This window comes from Podarcis tiliguerta (assembly GCF_965153285.1).
Source record: "Podarcis tiliguerta genome assembly, chromosome: 12".
Taxonomy (NCBI): Eukaryota; Metazoa; Chordata; class Lepidosauria; order Squamata; family Lacertidae; genus Podarcis; species Podarcis tiliguerta.
The window spans coordinates 14,622,606-14,643,898 of record NC_139545.1 but is presented as its reverse complement, the minus strand read 5'-3'; the positions used below and the strand labels follow the sequence as shown (position 1 = coordinate 14,643,898).

The window sequence follows — 21,293 nt, the reverse complement described above, 5'->3', positions numbered from 1 at the left end:
AAACAGTATTAAGGAAAGCTTGCTGGTTGGCGCTATATCAATTTTCATACAAACCTAGGCTAAGATCCAAAGGACCAAATTAGTCATGTCACACACATACACATACTGTGTCACAAACTACTTTCCCTCTCCTTGGTTTAAAAATGGGCTGACAAAATGGGGGCGGCTAGGCTACAGTGGAAAGAGAGATTGTTTCCCCCCTATCCCTGTTTGCTTCCATTTGTAAACCACTTTTCAAGGAAACAAATCTCCAACAAAGTAGCTAACCGAAAGCGCCTCAAAATAATATAGAAGTTGAAATTATTCCTTCTACTCAAAATACCGCTAAACAGCCAGTCCAAAGAGAACAACTCAGCCTAGGAAAGCAGGCCACAGAACCATTTCGGCAGCTGAGTGTGTAATCAGCTACTGAATGCCACCACAAAAAGATGGATCTTTAAGGCCCATCCACAACTGTGGGGCCACCACTGTAAAGGCCCTCTGCCGTGTGATTAATTCAAGAAGGAGGAGGCCGCAGCAGCAGTCCAGGGGGAAGAAAACGATAACAGAGATGAAATCCTCCCTCTGGAAGAAAGAAACAACATGCTGAGTCTTCTGATTCTTTGTGCCTATGAATTTAGTTCTACCATAATGATGTTGACATGAAGGAGTCATAATTAAGACACTTCCCCAAATGTTCCTGCAGTTCCTGGAACTTTTCATAAGGAATAACTCCAGTTCATCCTGTATTTTACTGTTAGGCTCATTTACCTTTTCTGTAATGCCCACATTGCTAATTGCATTTTTAAGAAGTGTCTCTCCCCATCATTGTTTTTAGGGTCCTGAAGGTGCTTCTGGCCTAAAGGGTACATTGGGAGATCGTGGTCCTCCCGGACGTAGGGTATGTGAATATGCCATCTTTGCTTTGGGCAACCTGCTATTCATGCAGAGCTCAATCACTGTGTGGGCTACAATAACTGTAGGCCAAGTGTGATACAGAGGTGCCTCGCAAGACGAAATTAATTCGTTCCGCGTGTCTCTTCGTCTAGCGGTTTTTTTTGTCTTGCGAAGCAACCCTATTAGCGGATTAGCACTATTAGCGGTTTAGCAGCTATTAGCGGCTATTAAAGGCTTAAGGGATTAGCGGATTAGCTGCTAAAAGGCTATTAGCGGTTTAGCGGATTAGAAAAAGGGGGTGGGGAGTGAAAAAAAATCTCAAGATTCGCAAGACATTTTCATCTTGCGAAGCAAGCCCATAGGGAAATTCGTCCTGCGAAGCGCATTGAAAAACGGGAAACCCTTTCGTCTAGCGGGTTTTCCATCTTGCGAGGCATTCGTCTTGCGGGGTACCACTGTATATAATTTACACCTCCATCTATATCTCCATAGCTAATTCATTTTTTCCCCTTGTGTGGACTGAGGTAGGTTGGAATAGGGCCTGTCATTTTAAGGCAATGGTTCTCAAACGCTGGTGTGGCAAGTGTGATCAGAAGATTCAAGGACAATCAAATAAACATTTAAACATTTCAGTGTAGTATAGTCTAGTACAGTGGTACCTCGGGTTACATACGCTTCAGGTTACAGACTCCACTAACCCAGAAATAGTGCTTCAGGTTAAGAACTTTGCTTCAGGATGAGAACAGAAATCGTGCTCCGGCGGCACGGCAGCAGCAGGAGGCCCCATTAGCTAAAGTGGTGCTTCAGGTTAAGAACAGTTTCAGGTTGAGTACGGACCTCCAGAACAAATTAAGTACTTAACCCGAGGTACCACTGTATCAAATTTTTTTTTAATTTGCAGAATATAGATAAATATCTTTCAAATGAAAGCAAGAACACCGAGTGGTACTGAATCCTAGGTGTGTTTTCCAACGTATTTCTTATCAATAATAAAAAAAATGGTGTCGCCATATTTCTAAGTTCTAAACCAAATCAACGGAACAAACAGCTTTGCTGAATGACTGTTGATATTCTGCTGCAGTTGCCTTACTTAATGACTTTTCTTTCAACTTCATTATCAATTGTGACTGAGCACAGAAATCTATTTGGTCTACTATCATATGCTATTTTTCTTCTTTCAGGGTATTAAAGGAGCAAGGGGTGTGGCTTCTTTTTCCGTATGTATTCACCACATCATGGACCTTAAATATTCAGAAAGGTTCTATAATTCCCCCCTGTAATCTGTGGATTACTCAACTTTTCTTCTCTTTCTCACTCTGTAGCCGTGCGAACTCATTGCTTATATTCGTGAGCACAGCTGTAAGTATTGGTTCCTACTGCATTCAGTTACTCATGAAGAATAAATGATTGTCCTATTGTCATGGTCAGATAAAGGTAAAGGGACCCCTGACCATTAGGTCCAGTTGTGCCAGACTCTGGGGTTACAGCGCTCTTCTCACTTTATTGGCTGAGGGAGCCAGCGTACAGCTTCCGGGTCATGTGACCAGCATGACTAAGCCGAGTGGCAGAGAAGCTGCTTTCATACAAGAGGTCCCAGGTTCAATTCTGGCGAACCAGAGCAGCACACGGAAACGCCATTTACCTTCCCGCCGGAGCAGTACCTATTTATCTACTTGCACTTTGACGTGCTTTTGAACTGCTAGGTTGGCAGGAGCAGAGACCGAGCAACGGGAGCTCACCCCGTCGTGGGGATTCGAACCACCGACCTTCTGATCGGCAAGTCCTAGGCTCTGTGGTTTAACCCACAGCGCCACCCGTGTCCCGACAGCACCACCCTTAATCATAAAACTTTGGTTGACTACTGACCTCCACAGACTTAAGAAGTCGACGAGTTTTCAAATAGCTTTAAGAGACTCTTTGGCTAATCTGGCTATCTGTCTTGTCAAATCTTTAGTTAACTGCTGCTACAGGGAGTTATATCTGGCTGTTGTCATGATAGCTCCTTGACGACCATTTCCATTGTTGTGTCATAGCTCAGATCCTGCAATCCTATGTGTCAGGGGTTCAGGAGAGGAACAGGAGAGGGAGGAAATGGAGAGCGAGGGGGAGGAGTCCGAAGGAAATGTCAGCGATGACAGCGGTCCGAGGTCTCTGAGTCTTTCCAGTGAATCGGAGGATTCACAAAAAGGGGCTCCCATAGTTAGGGCAAGGGGAGTGCCCAGGGGGGCACTTCAGGAAGAAGGGGCCAGAGGGGACTCAGAGAGCAGCAGTTGGAAATCCGGACCAGCGTCCACACCAGAGTGCAGTAGGGGGGAGGAGTCCCAGGCATCGGGATCAGGCGGCGCGCTGCCAGCGGGAGAACATGAGGCAGGATTGACCACGCCTCCGTCGGGGAACGAGGAAACGGTCAAGAGGAAGGTTAAAAGATGCGCGCGCGCGCCAAGTTCAAATGTACAGGAGGGCAGCACAGTTGGCAGCCCGGATAGGGAGCCGGGTCCTAAAGCCCGTCGAAGAGAGAGGGAGGAGTCAGGGGGGTCAACGTCTGCGTCGGAAGAGTCCAGGAAGGAAGGGACCCAGGGGGGTAGCAGGACCCAGAGGAGAAGGGAGAGAAGGAAGAGGTGGAGTAAGGTTAGAGTCTTAAACTGGTGTACAGGGGGCGGAGATTCAGATGGAGCTTCGCCGGTCTAAACCCTAGACGTAGAGCTGGGGCGCTGCGGCTTGGAAATGGAAACTGTACTTCAATAAAGACTTTTGTACATTACTACCGGCTAGCGTTGGTCCTCTGTGAGCTGGGACCAGGAGCCAGCTCTGACACTATGCGACTGTGATATACCACTTTCCTAATTCTGCTTTTTTTAACTTTTCATGGGAGCCAGAAATGTCTACACCAAGCAATAAACACATTTGGGAGCTGGCAAATTTGTCCTTTCTGCAGGACCAGCCGCTGGGACCTTTTGCTTCATTGAATAATCCATTTATTCATTCTTTTTTAACTCCACAAGCCAAGCTTACTCACAGTGGTCACTTGCTATATCTGAAGTCGCATCCACACCGTGATTTAAAGCACATATATGCCACTTTAACAGCCATGGCTTCCCCGCACCCCCAAGAATACTAGGAATTATATTTATCCATCAGAGAGCTCTAATTCCCAGCACCCTTAAATAACTCCAGTGCCCACAATTCTTTGGGGGGACATTATGTGCTTTAAATGCACAAATTGGATATGACACAAATGCCCTCTACAGTCGGTGTTACACCCCATTGCTACGCCATTCCATTCAAAAGGATTTCTGTAAAATAATAGTTGAAGCATTCTATGATAACTAGAAGAGAACATTTGCTACATACTTTGCCAGTATATCTGAAGGAGCGTCGTCTCCACCCCCATCGTTCAGCCCAGACGCTGAGGTCCAGCTCCGAGGGCCTTCTGGCGGTTCCCTCACTGCAAGAAGGAAGGTTACAGGGAACCAGGCAGAGGGCCTTCTCGGTAGTGGCGCCCGCCCTGTGGAATGCCCTCCCATCAGATATCAAGGAAATAAGCAACGATCTGACTTTTAGAAGACATCTGAAGGCAACCCTGTTTAGGGAAGTTTTTAATGTTTGGTGTATTATTGTGTTTTTAATAATCTTTTGGGGACCGCCCAGAGTGGTTGGGAAAACCCAGCCAGATGGGCGGGGTATAAATAATAAACTGTTGTTGATGTTGTTGTTGATGTTGTTGTTGTTGTTGTTGTTGTTAATGATGCTATATTATTTTCTCTCTCTTTCCTTTAGCTTGTTACCAAGGTAGGCACTTAACATTATACTGCAGATGTCATTTGTGAATTTTCTCTTTTTGTCTGTAGTAAATTGTTGTGCACTGTATTTGTTATGGTTTTGTACATGTTCTTTTGTATAATTATGCATTGTATGATATCTGATGCAATGGATTTTAAAAACCTTTTTTAAAACCACCCTAATGATAATATTAGCACCATCATTTACTTCTAAATAACCAACTATGCTCTTTTTTATAATTTTTATTAATTTTTATCAAATTTTAAATTATAAAATTTAGAATATTCATTTAAACAACCTTAAAATATCAATGACTTCCCTTCTCTTTCCGTGGTTCATTTTGCATATCATAAATCCCTGCATATTTTATATAAACTAAACCATTCAGTATTCCATTATTATTTCCATCAAAACTTATTTACACTGTTGAATTTATCTTAATGTTGCCAACATTTTCAAGTGTATACAGTTTCCCCCATATATTCAATAAACATTTCCCAATCTTCTTTCAATGAATGCTTAAACAACCAACTATGCTCATGCATCTGATAAGGTGCTTGAGTGATGAATCTCACTGTCTGGCCCAAGAGATTGCACAAGATGTCCTCATTATAGTATGTGGCCCCCAGAAAAAAATGTGGCCCTTGGCTGCAAAACATCTCCGACCCCTGCTATAGCAACTACCCCATTTAGGAATCCTTTTTGCACATATCAGTTTACCATGTGGAATGGCGTGGGGACATGTCTGTGTGGTTTGTCTTCACAGCGCCATCTAACATTACTGCTCACGGTTGATAAACCTCTGCCTTTGTAGAGGTGTTGATGAACTTGCAACACAGAGACTATCTTGCTGCTCCATCGTGTGGAGCAGTTTCAAGCATTTTTCCTGTCAGGCAGCCCTCACGCTGACTTGGAAGTGCTTCCTTCATGCCTCGGAAAGCTAAGAGAATTCTCCACCCCTGTTTATTTATTTATTTTGAAAAGATTTGTAGATTACTTTCTAAACTACAAAAATAAAACAAAGCATTTCCATTTTGTAAAGAAGAACTGAACACAGAGCTAGACTGGTGACTGGGGGCGGTCGCCGAGACCACATAACACCGGTCTTGAAAGACCTACATTGGCTCCCAGTATGTTTCCGAGCACAATTCAACATGTTGGTGTTGACCTTTAAAGCCCTTAACGGCCTCGGCCCAGTATACCTGAAGGAGCATCTCCACCCCCATCATTCTCCCCGGACGCTGAGGTCCAGTGCTGAGGGCCTTCTGACAGTTCCCTCACTGCGAGAAGTAAGGTTACAGGGAACCAGGCAGAGGGCCATCTCGGTAGTGATGCCCACCCTGTGGAATACCCTCCCATCAAATGTCAAATAGATAAACAACTACCTGACATTTAGAAGACATCTGAAGGCAGCCCTTTTCAGGGAAGTTTTTAATGTGTAACATTTTAATGTATTTTTAATCTTTGTTGGAAGCCGCCCAGAGTGGCTGGGGAAACCCAGCCAGATGGGCAGGGTACAAATAACAACTTATTATTATATTATAATTATTTTGTCTCCTGACCTTTGGAAATCTGGTGTCTGACTCGATAAGCCATCCGCTCTTTTGTCCTAGGGATACCAGAATGCCCGGTATATCCCACGGAATTAATGTTTGCTTTGGATGTCTCTCAAAACACCACGCCTCAGATGTTTGACCGAATGAGGGAGATCGTCATAGCGATTGTGAAGGACCTCAGAATCAGGGAAAGCAACTGTCCTGTGGGAGCCAGGGTGGGCGTCGTGTCCTACAGCTCTAGCACCCGCTATCTGATCCGCTTCTCAGATTTCCGCAGCAAGGACCGTTTGCTTCAAGAGCTCAAGGCACTTTCGTATCAGAGAGCAGCAAGCAGACGGGACACGGGTGCATCAATGAGGTTTGTGGCCAGGAATGCCTTCAAGAGAACTCTCCAAGGTGCTAACATGAGAAAAGTTGCTGTCTTTTTCAGCCACGGTCAGACTGCAGATCCAAATTCCTTCAACACAGCTATCCTTGAATACAGTGCCTTAGAGATCCTTCCGGTGGTCATTGCATTTAATAACATCACCCAGCTCCATCGTTCCTTTGCGGTGAGGAGAACTATGGTCTTTTCCTTCTTTTGCATTTAGCGATTATGTTTTGCTCTGTATTTATGGTAGCCAGGGCCGGATTTAGGCTTGATGAGGCACTAAGCTACTAAAGGTGTAATGGGGCCCTTTATATGTCCAGCTGTCATTTGTCATAAACAAATTGTCACTGTTATTTGTGTTGAATATATGCTATATGGTAATTTATGGACCTAATAGGTATCTAAAGCCATTTGCACATTTTGTCATGCAACCAGTCCATGCAGAATGTAGGTACCCTATATATAGAAATGAGCAAAGCAGTGATATTTTAGAGAACAGGCTAGTATGTGGGGCTCATTACTTACATCATAAGAGCCTACACAACACAAAATACTGTTGCTGTATGTAGGTTTTATTTTATTTGTTTTTTATCTTATATTTTGGAAATGTACATCCAGGTTTTTTCCCTTTAAATTTTTTTGGGCCCCCAAGAAAGTGGGGCCCTAAGCTATATCTTGTTTTGCTTATACATAAATCTGACGCTGATGGTAGCTAGAGCTTTTCCCACCTAAAAAGAGCCTCAGTGTTAAAAAAAGAGAGTATAAAATGGATTGGGTAATCTCTAAAGTTTCTATCCTACGATGTCGTTTAGCTAGTGCCAGGATTTCCACTTCCGCAATGGGGCTTCTGTGGGTCACAATGTTTCCCTGTGTGACCAAACCCTCTGGAACAGTTTGGGGGGAGAATGGGGAAGGGCAAATCCTGTTTCACAGGAAGAAGTCCTTGTGCTGACAGCACGATTTCATAGATGCAGCCCCAGGTTTTGTACCACATGTGAATTCTTCATAATACGGCTGCAAAATAAAGAACGCTGCGCTCCTATCGAAACCCTTTGCAGAATAACACTGTCGGTGTGCATGCATATCTGAGGTCAGGAGTTGTATTTATAATCCATTCAATGGCAATGCAAGGAACCTTATTCTTAACAAACGAATGTGTGCGGATATGGGACTTGATAAGGTCTACTGTGCATGCCCTACCACCGCGATTTCTGCTAAGTTGCATTGCTAGGTGACACCATTATATCCTATAGGTCTTGACAACAAAAGGAAGACCCAGTCACCCAAATTCAAGGGCCTTTTCACATATGCATGGTTATTGCCAAGGGATTGCTTGCATGTCAGAACGAGCCATCACAGACAGAATTCTCAAGGAAAATTACCCTATACCCACACTTGAATGGTCTCTTTAAATTTGAAGGTTCATTATTGTTCCGCAAGATGTGTATTTCTTTAAGGGCTAGAGCAAATAACGTGACCTAGTTTTACAGCTGTGAAGCAGTATAGAAAGTGCTGTTAAGGTGTGGTAATTAAGCTGTTGGGTATAGTATATAAAGAGCAGCACCTAGCTCTCTCAGTACCCTGGTGGGTGGGTTGATGGTTGGGTCATGCTTATTGATATATTTATTGTAAAAGGAGTTTTTGTTTTTGTTATTAAAACCTAGCAAAAGTTATTTTGCGTTCCTTGTAATGTGTGGTCTCCCCAGCATGCCTTCTGCAGCACAACTAATCTGCAAATAGCCAACATACTCGCAGGCTCAGAGCAGTTCACAATATATTATTATTATTAATTATTTTTATTTTATTTTATTTTATTACTACCTGAAGTTTTTTCTCCTCTTTTTCATTTTTACTTTCTAGATGGATGATTCCGGACAGTTTCAAGTCCTTCACATTCCAAGCAAAGGAGATTACACATTGATTTTACAGGGACTCCAGCTGTGCACTCTTTGTTACGGTACGAAGCATAATCTTCTTGCAATTATAATTTTCAAGAAACATGTTTATTTGATCATGCTGAGCCATAAGACTGTCAGAGCTTGGCAGAAATCTCTGGTGTTTTAGGAGAAAAGCTCTGTGAGTAGGAGGGTTGATGAGCAAACCATCTGACTACAACGCCCTTCTTATGGTTCACACTGCTGACTCGGATTCTGTCTTTATTTTGTCCCAGCTGCCTCTACTAAAACACCCCTTTATCCTTTTCATCACTTATGCTGGACAGTGTAGTGAATGCAAATTGACACGCGATGAAAATAAAGGCATCCGGTGAAAGTTAAACTTACCAGAAATGTAGCGTTGATTAAAGGTTTTGAAAAACAGAAATCAAGTGGTTATTGTAAGGATATTTCCAGGGGGTGGGGCTGATTTTAAAACAGTTGATGAGTGAGCCAGAGGAGCGACTAAGAAAAACGCATCTAAACTTTTATTTAGGTTCACTGATTTTAGGTTGATTTTTTTGGCTATTATATGATTAAGCAGTAGAATTATAGAACTGTAGTACTGGAGCGACCGTAAGAATAATCTACTCCAGCCCCCTGCAATGCAGGAATCTTTTTGCTCAATATGGGGCTTGAACCCACAACTCTGAAACCCTGAGATTAAGATTCTCGTGCTCTACTGACTGAGCTATCGTTTAAAATTAATGATATACGTACGATGTACGATGTCTCTTCATCCAAAAATAAACTTTATTTAAAAGGAACAAAACGAATTAAATTCAAGTATTTTTATATAATAGTAACAGATATTCATGCAATTTTTTTCAACATTTCCTTCTCATGAAATCATTGGCTAACTTGTCCCAGTTTACATCTTGCAATGCAGAACCTTCTATTGCTAAATTGCTGAACTTGTTATATGCTATTGAGATACAGTGGTACCTTGGGCTACATACGCTTCAGGTTACAGACTCCGCTAACCCAGAAATAGTGCTTCAGGTTAAGAACTTTGCTTCAGGATGAGAACAGGAATCGTGCTCTGGCGGCATGGCAGCAGCAGGAGGCCCCATTAGTTAAAGTGGTGCTTTAGGTTAAGAACAGTTTCAGGTTAAGTACGGACCTCCGGAACGAATTAAGTACTTAACCCGAGGTACCACTGTATAGTAGAGATGTAAATTTTGTACTCGTTTAAGGGTGTTGAACGAGCTTTCACCTGTTGCATTTGACACGGGTAATGTTAAAATAAGGAAAGAATTGTCTCGATATTTGGAAATGTGACTCTCAAACCATCAATAATAAGTATAGGAGTGCATGGGAGACTTTAGATAATCAAAGTTCCCAGTGTTGATAGAACGCAGGAATGGTCACAATGGTCATTTTTATGAGTGTTCTGTACCATTTTTATGGGATGTTACGCTTTCTTCGAATTTTGTACACCACCCAACCCTGATGTTTTATAATTTATATGAATATTTATCTAAATATATATAGATATTTCAACAACTCTGAGTCCAGCCAAGCACTAGAAAGGAACGTATCTCAATCTCCTCAGCACTTCCCCAATGGAGGCTGTGAGCCAATTCAATCCTGAGGAGAATTTTTCCCTTTTTCTTGGAGTGTTCCATTAGTTTCCAAGAGGCAACCTACCCCCTTGTGTGTGGGAATGTTCAGGGAGGCAGCAGAGGGTATATTGTTTATTAATATCCTTCTTAACTTGTGCTAGCAAGTTACTTTACTTAGCAGAGTTTCGCATTCCACTTTTAAACACACAGTGGGTAGCTGGCTGCAGGCTTGTGTAAGCCTCACACTATTAGGTTCCTGGTAAGTTCCCTTATATCCCTCTTAAAAGAATAATCACACGACAATTTATTAAAAGATCATAAAAGAAGTTTACTCACATCATCAGTTCACAGTTGGATCCCTGAAGGCAGACTTAGTTACGAAGTATATGCATGTGGTTCTACCCCATGTGAAAGAATGATCCCAGTGTTCTCTGTTGGCTGAAAAACCAACAGAGCATCTCAAGCTAAAAAGCTGGTCCAACGTAGAAGGAATTGAGAGAGAGAGAGAGAGAGAGAGAGAGAGAGAGAGAGAGAGAGAGAGAGAGAGCTGCGTGCCTTGTCCTTTTGTTACCTGAACAGGTAAGGTCACGCCCACCTCTAGTCACATGCAAAGGAAGTATCGTATTTTTCGCTCTATAGGACGCACCCGACCATAGGACGCACATTGCTTTAGAGGGGGAGACCAAGAAAAAAAATTCTCCCCCTCTCTGCGCAGCACCCCTTCAGTGAAGCGGCAGGAGAAACTTGAGCCCCTTCCATTTCTCCTCCCGCTTAGCTGAAGGGGCACTGCGCCTTAGCTGAAGGGGCACCTACCCTTCAGCGAAAGGAACCCGAAGCCTCTGAAGTGCAGCGGGAGCTCCCACCGCGCTCCGGAGGCTTCAGGCAGCTATTTTTTGAGCCTGGAGAGCAAGAGGGGACAGTGCACACCGACCCCTCTCACTCTCCAGGCTTCATCAAAAGCAACGCTAAGCCTCCGGAGCGTGGCAGGAGCACTCCCACTGCGCTTCGGAGACTTCGCGTTGCTATCGCTGAAGCCAGGGAGCCTGCATTCACTCCATAAGACGCACAAACATTTCCCCTTAATTTTTGGAGGGGAAAATGTGCGTCTTATAGAGCAAAAAATACGGTATGTCCCAGCCAGGAGGAAACAGGAAGTTTTTGACTGGCTGGACCAAACATTCCCTCACATGTCCACTCTAGGAAAACAAGGAATGTTGTACTTGACTGCTGCTTATTTATCACATCCCACACTGTGCAGTTTATAAACCGATGTCTGAAACATGTGTTCGTTTCCAGATAAATGCAAACCAAATGCTGCCTGCAAACGTACCAGAAGATCTCTCCCTCCTTGGGGGTACGTGGACACGGCTTTCATTCTGGATACCTCACAGGCAATGAATCCCGGCGAATTTGAGAAACTGAAAGGATTCTTAAGCAGCGCACTCGACGCCTTTGAGGTCTCCTCTGAGCCCACAGTTTCTTCTGTGGGCGACAGGGTGGCTGTGGTGAGCCACGCTGCACCAGCTTTCAAGCCCCAGACACAGCAACCGCTGGCAAAAAAAGAGTTCGACTTGGTGACTTACAGCAAGACACAGTCAATGAAAAGACATATCCGGGAATCCCTTCGGCAGTTGGGTGGAGAAGCTGCCCTTGGCCATGCCATCCAGTGGACGATCAACAACGTTTTCTCAGCATCTCCCAACCCGAGGAAACACAAGGCTCTCATCATTGTATCCGCTGGGGAAACGAGTAGTTGGGATAAGGAAGTGTTGAAGAAAGCGTCTCTGAGAGCCAAGTGCCAAGGCTATGCCCTGTTGGTACTTTCCTTGGGACCTAAGTACAATGGCACAGAACTTGAGGAGCTGGCAAGTCGACCCGTGGAGCAGCATTTGATTCAGCTTGGCAGGATTCACAAGCCTGAATTGGAATACGCGCTTAGGTTCCTGAAACCCTTTCTATACCTCCTTCGGAGTAAGTTATCAATACGTGATTTTGAAAGAGCTTGCAGCTTTCCATCTCTCTGTTGTTTTTAAGTTTGTTCTGTTGCTGTAGCACAGTTACGGAGATCTTCTGGGCTCTCCATACCCCTCTGTGCCAGATTAGACGTTATCATGGCCTCCTGAGTGTCTCTTTGCTGGTCTGGCCCTCTACTGTTCGGATTGGCCAGCAGACTTGGAAAAGAGGCGAGAGAATAGTTTTCTCTGCTTACAGCATCCATTTATTTATTTATTTATACCTACCCCATCCATCTGGCTGGGTTTCCCCAGCCACTCTGGGCGGCTCCCAACAGAATATTAAAAACACGATAAAACATCAAACATTAAAAACTTCCCTAAACAGGGCTGCCTTCAGATGTCTTCTCAAAGTCAGATAGTTGATTATTTCCTTGATATCTGAAGGGAAGGTATTCCACAGGGCGGGCGCCACCACCGAGAAGGCCCTCTGCCTCGTTCCCTGTAACCTCACTTCTCACAGTGAGGGAACCACCAGAAGGCCCTTGGAGCTGGACCTCAGTGTCCAGGCTGAACGATGGAGGTGGAGATGCTCTTTCACAACTGTTCTGTCTTTCTTCTCTCTTCTGGTGGAATGTGATCCTGCTTCCTTCTCCACCCACAAGAAACCCACTCATTCCTAGCTACCCCATGATCAGGAGAAGTTCTAGGATACTAGAACCAGACATTCCACTGATGAAAATAGACCCTTCTGCGCAAGACAGAGTGATACTGGGGTGAAGTTTGGCATACCAACAGCAAGGCCGGGTGGGTAATGGTGGACCAACAGAATCCACACTCAGTTTTGCTGCAAGCAGTAAATGGGAACTGAAACTACAGGTGGATGGTTTCTGATGATAAAAGCATCAAGGCAGAGCATGCACTATGTGGCAAGTGAAATAAGCACAGTGTAGCATCCAACCCAGTGGTTCTCAACCTGTGGGTCCCTAGATGTTGTTGTACTACAACTCCCATCATCCCTAAGCTCTGGCCTTGCTAGCTAGGGGTGATGGGAGTTGCAGTTCAGCAACATCCGGGGACCCACAAGTTGAGAAAGGCTGATCTAACCCATTTTGAGGACACTGAGCCCATTTTATAGCAATAAATTATTAGCCCCCGTCTGTGAATCCATGGCACAGAAATCTTAAGCAGAAATCACAACTGAGCGGTAAATTTTATTGTTTATTATTTATTGCATTTATTCAACGTTTCGTATATTTTAAAAGCACTGAAATGTAAAATACAAAATATCTACAATCAGTCAAAAACCAGATAACAAAAAGAAAACAAAATGCAAAAATATTCCTAAAGCATCCATCCAAGAATTCTTTAAAAAAAAAGGGGGGGGATAGATGCTACCACCAGTCCCTTTAGGCATATGCAACAGCTTATGCAACAGATAAAAATCCCCAGGGCCTCTCTCTTTGAAAGATAAGCATGAAACCACCTCCATTGTCAGTAAACTACAAGTAGTTCCACTCCACCCCACCCCACTCAGGAAATCACTTCCCAGCAACCATTTACAAAATGGGTCCTTTCCTACCTCCCCTAAAGTGTTTCATATCTTCCGTGCATTCCTTCTTCACAATAACCGGAATAGGCATGATGTCAGCCTTCGGGGAAGCGGCTCCCCCCTCCTTTAGCCGTGGATAAGCAGAACAAAGCAATAATAGTCTCTTACCATTTAAAGAGATTTTAATGATCACAGTGAAAGAACAGAGAGCCCATTCTCAGAGTAAAGGTGCTCCCAGTTAAGGTTTACACCCACTCCCCCACCCGAGTCACCCCTTGCCACTTCCTCGTCTTGCAACCTGATCTCGCAACCACTGTGCCTTCTGTGCAGCTACCTTATCTAATCTCTCTGACCTCGGACTGATCGGCTGGACACTTTGCAGCGAACCAGAGTCTGTTAACTCTCTCTCTCTCCTGGTTCTTCTTCTCCTAACTGTTCACCACCTATGTCCCTCTGCAAACCACTGTTCCAAATCTATACTGTCCCACAGCTCCTGGGAAGAGTCAGGATCCTGATCGGTAGCAGAGGGAGGCTCCCACCATTCCTAGTCTGTTCAGCCCTCCTCAGCACAGTCCCTGACACATGATCTTGAAGATTAATTACATGAGTGAGCTAAAAGAATTAGAGGGAGGGACTGGAAACTGTATTTTGGTGTAGGGCCAGGGCCAGATGCAATCATTAGGACTTTCAGTATAAGAAGAAGAAGAAGAGTTTGGATTTGATATCCCACTTTATCACTACCCGAAAGAGTCTCAAAGCAGCTAACATTTTCCTTTCCCTTCCTCCCCCACAACAAACACTCTGTGAGGTGAGTGGGGCTGAGAAACTTCAGAGAAGTGTGACTAGCCCAAGGTCACCCAGCAGCTGCATGTGGAGGAGCGAAGACGTGAACCCGGTTCCCCAGATTACAAGTCTACCGCTCTTAACCACTACACCACACTGGTGATAAGAGGGGAAATGTGAAAGTACACCCTAATCAGGGCAAAAATTATTTCCAAACTTTGCGAAGGTTCATCCCTGTGCCTTTTTGTCACAACAGGTGGAATCAACAGCTATCCGCCAGCTGAACTCCAAACAAAATGTAACAAGGTCACCTCTCAAAAATCGAGATACACTTCAAGGAGTCTCAGTCTCATGTAAGTCCAGCCACTTATTTGTAAAGATTATTATAAATTAGAAAAGTGTCCTTCTTCATCAACAAATAGGTGTCTATGTATGCATTGCATTCCCTGAAGAATCCTTCCCCATGGTTACCTAGTATCGGGAATGGAGGGTAGGTTTTTGGCCTTATGTCAAGATTTTTCCCAAGTACAGGGCTGTAGGTTTCTCTACAGGAGTTAAGGGGACTATTCACTTATAGGAGAGCAAATGAAAGGGTGCACTTAAGCATACTCTTAGGGAGGAAGCCAGAGTTGTTGATCCATTTCACGGGAGGAGGAAGAATCCAATCATTCAGATCTGAACTGTTAATAGCTAATGGTTGTGACATTATGCTTGGGACGCAGGTGGTGCTGCGGTCTAAACCACCGAGCCTCTTGGGCTCGCTGATCAGAAGGTCAACGGTTCGAAACCCCAGACGGGGTGAGCTCCCGTTGCTCTGTCCCAGCTCCTGCCCACCTAGCAGTTTGAAAGCATACCAGTGCGAGTAGATAAATAGGTACCGCTCTGGCGGGAAGGTAAACAGCATTTCCGTGCGCTCTGGTTTCCATCACGGTGTCCCGTTGCTCCAGATGCACTTTAGTCATGCTGGCCACGTGACCTGGAAAGCAGGCTTCGACGGGATCCAAAAACATCATCCAAACCAAAGGCTATCCTACATTTTCCTGTTCATTTTCCCGCAATGGCAATGTCTGCTTTCAATATTTTTCAGATGACTGAAACCTGGCATTGAAGAGAAAACTGACTTCTCACCATTAGTCAGCTGCAATCAATAGTGATGAGTTTGGGTTTTTTGTCGTTAAATGGCTGTGTTTTCTGGAAACCAGAAGTGGCGTATGAAATTCGTGGAATGGATCCTCTTTCTCATCTTCATATTTTTTTCATATGTGGTCTTTCGTTTCCAAAGATTTAGCAAGGCCATATCTTCTGACGGACAGAATGGCTTGAAAGTTCCACTCAACTTAAAGAAGTTTTGCACACACGTTAAATGTTTTATCATTCCATGAAAAGTATAAATAACCTCCGTTTTTTCCAAACACTCCAGTATTTGCACTGATTTGTGCCATTTTGTGCCTCTTGTGTTTTAGCCTAATACCCAAACCCATTTTCTCCTCCGATTCCCTACTTTTTTTTGCCCATTCTACATCTCCAGCCAGCCATTTCTCCTCCAACCTGACCCTTTCGAACCTTTATTCACCGTGTATTTTCTTATTTCTCTTATTCCACACCTTGCCTGTCTCTGGTTATCTCTTGCTCCACCATTGCTTCATTCCTCCCACCCCACCCCCAGCAAAGTATCTCTTTTCCTGTACTTGCCCTCCTGATGGCCATGAATGGAATGAAATCATTAAACTCAAATTTGTTGCTGGTTTGGACTTCTCTGTAGCATCTTTTTATTCACGTAGCTGTTTCGCGCTCGCTCTGGTTTGTTGCTGGCTTTCAGTCCTGACTTGCTTGAGAGGAACAAACCAGAGTCCAGACATCACTCTGGGCAATGCTGCTTTTTACCCACCCAGGCAAAGGGATGAGTGAAGCAACAACAAGCAGGTAGAACGTGCCAGCACACTGATCATTCACACTGTGGTTCAAATAAGATCGGATAAGTTAGGAATCCTGGCTTATTGTTTACCTGTGCTGTGGTTTGCTGCAGGCTTGTGATAATAGCTTGCTTAGGAGCAACAAACCAAAATCCGCCACACTAAGCAATCTCAATTTGTTCCGCCCAGCACACTGTATGTTGTCATTCAAGCAGAGATGAGGTGGAATTCCTTTCAGTCTGTATTTAAAGCCAAATGATCAAATTCCGAAACAATTTTGAGAACTGAAACACAGTCATCTTTCAAAATTTGCCCGTATCCAAAATTTGTGGTGTAGTTCTGCAACCAATGTTTACGGAATTTCATAGAGGGAAATGTGCCTGAAAATGAATGTATTAGTTAAAAGTTTTAAAAGGCATTGTAAGGAGTTGCTCACAATCCCCTTTTTGGCCTAACCACTCTGAATAATTTAGGATCATCAGCAAACTTGGCTACCCCATGGCTCACCCCTAACTTGGGATCATTTGGGAAAGCGTGTTCTCCTTCATGGAGAGCACGTGTTGCGGTGGGGGCCTCCAGGACACTCCAAAGTTGGAGGGCTGGCTAATTGATCATTGGCCACTGATGCGATTGGGGCTTCCCTTGTTGTTGGGAAGAAGTTAATGTTGCCATTTATTGATTGACAGCCAGAAATACTAAAACTCCTTGCACGAGGCTAGGGCTTCCTCTTTTCGCCCGTGCATTGGATTGCCTGTCCCTCCCTCCCTAGAATTAGGGTTGTTCGCTTTGACCTTGCTATGCCTGTCATGGGGTCATCTGCTTTGGAGCGGGGGCCTGGTAGGAATTTTGTCCATCTGGCTGATTGGCTGGGGCCATTTGGTTTTTGCCTACTGCGTAGCAAATCGTCACAACTTGTAAGGTTCGCGGTTAGGCATTGGTTTATGGTTTGGTTGGTTGAGGGGCATGGATTGGCTGTGCCTGCCCCTCTAATGCTGCTGCTGCAAGGGATTCCGTTAAAGGAATTGGGAGCTAACTATTGCTTGTCCACTCTGTCAAGGGGGCTCGGGCCATAGCAATGAGCTCCTGGTTGCATTTGGGGTGAGGGCAGGTTCCCTGCTCCGCGTAACCCCCAAGTGTATTCCCCCATTCTGACTTTCGCATCGTGCGGAATGTCAGTCTGTCCCCCATGGTGGGGGCAGATAGTCGCAACCAATGCCTACGCAACCACTCACAAATTTGTATTTTAATAAAGTTGTGGCCAAAATTATGCCAAAAATCTTAAAACAAAAATTTCTGTGTGATGTGTGAGTTATTTGGTGTGGACCTGGGGACCTCGACACGCAACAAGTTAAAACAAAAACATGTCCCAAATTTATAGATGTCTTCTTCATGCCTTCTGTACAGGCAGACATATAGGTCCTATGCCTATGTAGACATCATTCAGGCTAACATCTGCTGTTCTCCAGATGTTGCAGAATTACAATTCTCATCAGTCCTAGGCAGGAAAGATTTTGAGAGTTGTAGTCCCAACAATATCCATAGCTTTCAACTTTTCCCTTTTCTTGCGAGGAATCCTAAGTGAATTTCCCTTTAAAAAAGGATAACGTTGACATCTATGACCATATCTGGAGGGTTTCAGAGTGGCTCTGCCTGTGCTAGAGTATTGCACAAGAAAAGAATTCAATCTCTAGAGCTTCAACACCAAAGAGGAAAATTGTTATGGAAAGATGCTTTTACAACCTTGAATAAATTCTTCTTGCACAAGCGTTTCTGGAACCAGTGTCTGAAACCACTTTTCTTCCCCTCACTGTTCTTTGGAATTTTGTTGTGATAAAGCTGCCTTGTTAAGCCATAACACATGGTAATGGGATATGGCTGATGAGCAAATGACAACTGTAGGAGGCAGATGTCTATAAGTGAGTAGGGGACTAGTTAGGGCACTCAGTCAGTTTGGTAAGAGCCAGCTGTTAAATAGTCATGCAGTATTCAAAAGCTATCATAGTTCCAGTTACAGGGCAGTAAGCAGAACAGAGCAAAGAACCTTGTGTTGAAAATCTGTCAATTTTCAGTTTTTGCAGTGGCTCTTTCCCGCCCAGTTTTAGGTTCAGTTTTCCACATTTCCGCATCCATTTGTAATTACTTTTTAAAATGTACTAATTTTATTGTGTATCAACACATTTAAAAAATGTTTTTGCAAGCCCTTTTTGTACATCATTGGCGGTTCGAATCCCCGCGACGGGGTGACCTGCCGTTGCTCTGTCCCTGCTCCTGCCAACCTAGCAGTTCGAAAGCATGCCAGTGCAAGTAAATAAATAGGTACCGCTGCATTGGGAGGGTAAACGGTGTTTCTGTGCGCTCTGGTTTCTGTCACGGTGTTCCATTGCGCCAGAAGTGGTTTAGTCCTGCTGGCCACATTACCCAGAAAGCTGTCTGTGGACAAAAGCCGGCTCCCTCAGCCTGAAAGTGAGATGAGCACCACAACCCCATAGTCACCTTTGACTGGACTTAACCATCCAGGGGTCCTTTACCTTTTTGCGTGTTAAGGTCCCCAAGCCACCCCAATAAAATACAAATCACACGGAAATTTTGTTTAAGGTTTTTGGCATAATTTTGGCTACGACTTTATTAAAATACAAAATGTGAGTGATTGCTTAGGCATTGGTTATGACTATCTGTCCCCGCATAGGGACATCCTGACATTCGCACGACTGTGAAGTCAGAAAGGGAAAGACATTTTGGGGAGAAAGGTGGCAAAGGGGACCTTCTCTCACCCAAATGCTCCCAGGGGCTCTTGCGTGGCCCTAGCCCCTTGACAGGGGTTCAGAGAAAAGCATGGCAAGCCCCTGGATTCCTTTAATGGAATACCCTTGCAGCAGCAGCATTGGAGAGCCCGGCACAGCCAATCCATGCCCCTCCACTGAACAATATTGTTCTACAAGATGTATATTTCTTTAAGGGCCAGAGCAAATAACGTGACCTAGTTTTACAGCTGTGAAGCAGTATAGAAGGTGTTGTTAAGGTGTGGTAATTAAGCTGTTGGGTATAGTATATAAAGAGCAGCACCTAGCTCTCTCAGTACCCTGGTGGATGGGTTGGTCATGCTTATTGATATATTTAATGTAAAAGGAGTTTTTGTTTTTGTTATTAAAACCTAGCTAAAGTTATTTTGCATTCCTTGTAATGTGTGGTCTCCCCAGCAAGCTATCTACAGCGCAACTAATCTGCGGATAGCCAACAAGACAGAGCAACTAGCTGACACATCACTGGATAGCATAACCGACCCCCTTTCTCCCAAAACGCGGCGTTCACCCTTCACCCTTCACCCTTCACCTTTCACCTTTCACCTTTCACCCTTGACTGTGCTGGCCCCGGGGGGAGGTTACCGTGGGGCGAGGTCCAGGACCTGAGTCGAGGGTCGGCAGACAGTCCTCCATGGGCGAAGCGGGGTCCAAAGCGAGGAGCCGGGCAAGGACAGGAACTCTGGAGGAATAGGACTGGGTGCTGGCTGAAACAGCTCTTCAACGACGTTGCTCCTGCAACCTGGGACCGGGCTGACTGGCCTTTATCTTCTCTGGGGCCAGGGGCGGTCCCGGCCCCCAGGAGACCTGCCTCTCCTGGCCTTAAGGCGAGCACTCCTCCTGGGAGAAACCAGTTCCCTCCGCCTCTCTGCCCTGAGCCTCTGCAGCTCAAGAGAGGTTGGAGGGTTACTGGACCCAGGGGGAGACTCACCTTCCCCTGACAGGGCTGGGAGAGGCGCACCTGTAGGCACGGTGTCCTCAACCACATCCGGAACCAGAGTGGATTCACCTGGTGCCTGCTCCTGAGGATCCGGCACAGGTGCGCTTCTGGCTGTCAATCACAGAATGGCAACATCAAAATCTTCCCAACGACAAGGGAAGCCAAATCGCAACAATGGCCAACAAATTTAGACCCACCCAGCAACAGTGGGGTGTCTTGTTAGCCCCCACTGCAACACGTGCTCTACATGAAGGAGAACACACTTTACCTTTTACAATAGCTCTGTAAACAAGCAATTTGGTTTCCCTGCGAATGCCCTCAAACACAGAGGAGGACCAATAGCTAAATGGCTGAGCACGAAATATGGGAAGCTGCCTTATACAGACCCTGGCGTGCTCTGGTCCATGGGGTCACAAAGAGTCGGACACGACTAAACGATTAAACAACAACAACTCTCAACTGGAGGGACACGGGTGGTGCTGTGGGTTAAACCACAGAACCTAGGACTTGCCGATCAGAAGGTCGGCGGTTCGAATCCCTACTACGGGTTGAGCTCCCATTGCTCGGTCCCAGCTCCTGCCAACCTAGTAGTTCGAAAACACGTCAAAGTGCAAGTAGATAAATAGGTACCGCTCCATTGGGAAGGTAAGTGGCGTTTCCATGCACTGCTCTGGTTCGCCAGAAGCAGCTTAGTCATGCTGGCCACATGACCCGGAAGCTCTACACTGGCTCCCTCGGCCAATAAAGCGAGATGAGCGCCGCAACACCAGAGTCGGCCACGACTGGACCTAATGGTCAGGGGTCCCTTTACCTTTACCTTTATAATCACTATTGGTAGCAGTATTGATATTGAATCCAGTTCATTCTGCTTTCAACAATATAGTTGGTTGATTGCAATTATAAAAGAATAGAAATGCAGTAAAAGCACATCTGTATTATCTATTTATTTGAGTGTTCTAATGGAGGTACGTATAACTGTGTCATCACTTTAATAGTGTCTTTTTTAAGTTGGAGTGGGATGGGTATTGGAACCAGTGCATTCTAGTTGTCCCCGAGTAACACGGCCACATGCGAAAATATTGCTATTCTAGAAAGTAGATGACTAGATTCATGTCACACCAGCAGCAGACCAAACATGTGGGCGATTTACATAGTACCAAATAAAAAGAACATTTGCAGTGTAGACACCAGATTAACTGGCGTACGTCCTGTTTCTTGAAAACATGGAACAGAGAAGCCCTGACACTGGATTAAACAGCAACATTTCATTTCAG

General features: G+C 44.8%; 1 protein-coding gene and 1 long non-coding RNA gene across 2 annotated transcripts in view; one reads left to right on the top strand and one right to left on the bottom strand.

The window, feature by feature from the left end:
• The window catches only part of LOC310660306 (collagen alpha-6(VI) chain-like), a 78,632-nt gene extending 62,513 nt beyond the window's left edge, over positions 1–16,119 (top strand). The window contains exons 29-36 of the mRNA XM_083404636.1: positions 818–880; positions 2,058–2,093; positions 2,199–2,239; positions 6,270–6,763; positions 8,443–8,539; positions 11,378–12,052; positions 14,625–14,721; positions 15,456–16,119. Coding sequence (XP_083260762.1) covers positions 818–880; positions 2,058–2,093; positions 2,199–2,239; positions 6,270–6,351 — 222 coding nt within the window. The 3' untranslated portion in view covers positions 6,352–6,763; positions 8,443–8,539; positions 11,378–12,052; positions 14,625–14,721; positions 15,456–16,119. The remainder of the gene's footprint in view (positions 1–817; positions 881–2,057; positions 2,094–2,198; positions 2,240–6,269; positions 6,764–8,442; positions 8,540–11,377; positions 12,053–14,624; positions 14,722–15,455) is intronic.
• On the bottom strand, positions 381–2,924 carry LOC310660509. The gene is made up of 2 exons (XR_014503457.1): positions 2,743–2,924; positions 381–564 (listed from the first exon to the last, which is right to left on the bottom strand). It is a non-coding gene; the product is annotated as an uncharacterized lncRNA (long non-coding RNA).
• Positions 16,120–21,293: the final 5,174 nt, after the last annotated feature.